At 40.0% G+C, this 4,051-nt stretch overlaps 1 protein-coding gene across 1 annotated transcript; it reads right to left on the bottom strand.

The window, feature by feature from the left end:
- Window positions 1-2,875: 2,875 nt before the first annotated feature.
- LOC145248644 (uncharacterized) lies at window positions 2,876-3,625 on the bottom strand. Its single transcript, XM_080110319.1, has one exon. It carries the CDS (start codon window positions 3,623-3,625, stop codon window positions 2,876-2,878), a length of 750 nt encoding a protein of 249 aa, XP_079966445.1.
- Window positions 3,626-4,051: the final 426 nt, after the last annotated feature.

Below are 4,051 nucleotides of genomic sequence, written 5' to 3'. Positions count from 1 at the left end.
CTGATCTCATTATCACAGAAAGAGCAGAGAGGTGGTGGCCTTTTTCTTCGAGTGCTTCTTCGGAGAGGGGGATTCGGGGCTTCATCATCCTCTGGGCTGTCTACCGTAACACGAAGGTCAGCGAACCTAAAGCTGAGCATCGCAGTATCACTGTCCGGGTCTTCATTATCAGCAGGAGGGTCAGTACTTTGAAGGCTACCACTCTCAGTGTCGCTGTGCGTTGAAGCCGTCATGAACCAGAATGATGGGTCGCTGGTCACGGATTCAATTTCACTATCTTCGTCAAGCGGCAGCTGCGTTTGGAATACTTATCTTAAGTATTTAATATGACGAGGTACTCCATCAACTGGCACCGCCTGCGGGCTGATCCCTTCAGTGACATGACCGGTTCCGTAGCGAGTCGTGCACTGGCCTCGGGTTTTTTTAAACCAAGACGACATCTCCCTATTTCATGTTCTTTTGTGGTGGCTCCGGTTCGGGTAGTGAGCTGCTCTCCAAACCTCTCACCCTGACACGGTATGTATGTAGCGCGTTGGCTGGCGCGATGGAGGGTGAAACATCGTCCTTAGGGGGGACGTTGTACCAATAGACTGCTTCAGGTACCGTACACCCCTTCCGCGCTGCGATTGTCTTAACAGTTCTGTGATTACGCTCAATAATCTGCTTTGGTATAGAGAAATTTGACATTAGATTAATTCCGGAATTCGATGGCTCCCCCACTGGTCCCTCGGTGGCCGAAATAGCTTGTAATCGGAGTTTGTTTTTCTGTCTGTTTCGATTTACTCAAAATCGCACACATCTCGTCTTCTCATGTATTGTTCTCTTCTTCCTCTTCTACTTCTTGCTCTTTTTCTTCTTTTTTCTTCTCAGTCGTCAGAAGCGTCGTCTTTGTCCTGACTACGTTTTTCCTTCTCCCTTCTTGCTCACAGTGACCCGTTTTTATGCTAAGCTGAACTATCGTGTGTGCGAGAGAACACGAGATTTTGCGTGATTACTTGGCAATATTAACCGGCCGCCTCCATCTTGCCATTTTTCTTTGGACGTGCCCGCTTTGCAGAGTGCACACCTCGAGCGTTTGTCAGGTAAGCCCGTCTGTTCGCAATTTATTACACAGTAATCGTGATTCCCCCAGGGGTGATTACCAAGAGGATGAATCACTAGAGTATCAACTAATTAAAAATAGTTAGAGTAATAATACTCGTGGTATCTGTCTTTCTTTCTCTCTCTATACATATGCATATATATGAGTATACATATAAATTTAAATATATATATATATATTTAGATGTATATTAATATATATATATATATAAGTATTTTTATATGTAAATATGTACATTTTCTATATATGTATATATATATATATATATATATATTGCTTTAAAAAGTATGAATGGAGTCATTATGGGTGAAGAAAAAAAAGAAGAGAAACGGGAAATTGTATAGAAACAAATCGACTGAAAAAATTATAGGTAAAAGAAAACATCGAATAAAAAAGGATCCATACGAAATTACGTGTAAAAAAAATTAAGGGATCTAGAGGTTAACCTTTCGACCGACCCTTTTCAATATATCTCGTCGGAAAGTTACATTAAATTAACGAATGAGAATGGAAATAGGGGAGAAGATGAAGTCAAGAAAAGAAAAATATCCATATATATATATATATATATAATTAAGAAAATCCGTTGTCTACAAATCAGTATAGACAAAACAGAAAATCCAGCGTACATGTAGACTTGTTTTTCTTTTTTTTTTTTTTTAGAGTTCTTTAAATAACTCTAATTTATGTGAAAGTTCTTTTTGTCTACATAAAGCTGGTTTGCGCATCAGCACACTGACGGCCTCCAAAATGTTGAGGTGCTGTGTGTTCCGCGCTTTATGTAAAATGCGAAAACATTCATTCGAATATGCTTGGCCACAAGTTTTATTTTCATACAAATGAACACCAATTGAGTATTCGAGAATTGGTGGTCGTCCGGATGTATTGTGTAAAGGCCCGGATGTATTCCTTAAAGGCCCGGATGATATAAAAAGCTTGCGTAAATGCCCAGGAACGTGTTGTGTCACTCTGACCCCTAAACGTTGAAAAGTTCGACCCACGTAGTCAGCATCACACCGACATCTAAATTCATATATTATTAAACTATTTTGTAGCGTGGGAAGTACATCTTTGTAAAACGCTAGGAAGGCAGTTTTTGTACACAGCAGTACTCGTGGTTGCACCGCGTAAAAACAGTGGGAAACAACCGAAGTGATCTTGCTAACAAAACCTCTACTAATTGAACCTATGTAGGGGAGCTTTAAATAGACCGGGCATTTAGCCGGACCAAAACGAGGCTTAGTGTTAAAACTAGCAAGTTTTTGGCGGATATGCTTAGAAATGATACCACCAGGGAAACCATTTCTAATAAGTATGCCCGTTATTTTCTTAAGTTCCTCCTCAAGTTTGCTTGGCGAGAATATCATGAGTGCACGGTGGACCAAGGTCTTAATTAAACTTATTTTCCTGTTCATAGGGGCAAAGGAATCCCAACTAATATACAACTCTGTAACGGTAGGTTTCCTGTATATAGTTGTATTAAACCGATTCCCTATCCTTTCAACAAGGACGTCCAAAAAGGGTAAAGACGAAAGTCTGCTCTTCCTCCAAAGTAAACTTAAGTGCCGGGTGGAGACTGTTTTATTTCAGAAAAAAAATCACTTACTTCGTGGCGGCACTTGAAAATGACAAAAGTGTCATCTACATAACGCCAATAACGAACAGGTATAGAAACCTGAGAAAACAGTAAGGATTCCTGAAAGCCTACATAAATATAGGCCAGGATAGGACCCAAAGGACTACCCATGGCCACACCATCTACCTGTTGACACATTACGTCATTAAAGCTAAAACAGACCGATTGGTAGCTAGTTCCATGAATTCAAGAAAAATATTCTCCGGAAAATCCGGAGGAGTTAATGTGCTACGATAGAGCATATCCGAACAAATTTGAATAGTTTCATCAATGGGTATATTAGTGAAAAGATTGGTAACGTCGAAAGAACATAGGAAAGTTGTTTCTGAATTAAAACCAAGTTCACGCATAGTTGCAGCGAAACGGAAAGGATCCGCAATCCAGTTACCCGAGAATTCCTTTAGTACAGGCTCAAGAATCTCGGATAACCATTTTGCCAGTCCATGCTGAGGTGAACCGATCATGGAAAGAATGGGTCTTAAAGGGACCTCGTTCTTGTGAATATTTGGTAGCCCGTACATTCTTGGTCTTTGTGAACCTACGGGTCGGATTCTATCATAAGTATCTTTACTTATAAATGTCCTCTTATGTATTTGAAGAAACCATTTCTGGAGTTTTACTTCAGTGTTCGAAGTGCTATCAACAGATGTGTCACCAAGCCTTTTAAATTTGGACTTATCATTTAAAATATCCAACATTTTTCCGATATAATCATTCCTATTAAGTATAACGACACCCGCATCTTTATCCGGCTTAGTGATGTAAATATCCTTATTAGTTTTAAGGAGTTTGGCGGCTTGATAGTGGATTTTTGTCCATACAAACTCACGAGCATTGATAGGGGAGTTCGTGAACTTGTGCGCCAGTTCAGCTAACCTAGCCTTCATATACAAACAATCATCGTTGGAACGAGGCTCATGATGTTTGAGCTGTGAATTTAATATTTCGAATTCAGCAAACGTACTTTCCTAACCAATCATTCGGGGAGGGGAACGCTTACATCCAACCCTCTAGCTAATACAACTATTTCGTTATGGGAAAGAGTGACATCTGAGAACTTGAACACATGACGGTCTACCATAATCCCTTCACCGTGCCTGGTACGAATAAGTGCGGACAAACATCTCTGGTTGTTCGCACGAGCTTTGTTGCTGCAAAAATTATCAGTAGTTGATACAAATTTCGAAAACCGTAGTCTATCAAAAAAGGTTAGGTTGGACCCTCACCGACCATAAACGACGATATTTAGCAACAGTGAAAACAAGAATACGTTCAAATTACAAACATTCATCCTTGATAAATGCACGTTCTAA

This window comes from Euprymna scolopes, chromosome 27 (genome assembly GCF_053919585.1).
Source record: "Euprymna scolopes isolate OS-2025 chromosome 27, ASM5391958v1, whole genome shotgun sequence".
Classification (NCBI taxonomy): Eukaryota; Metazoa; Mollusca; class Cephalopoda; order Sepiida; family Sepiolidae; genus Euprymna; species Euprymna scolopes.
This window is presented reverse-complemented; position numbering and strand designations above follow the sequence as displayed.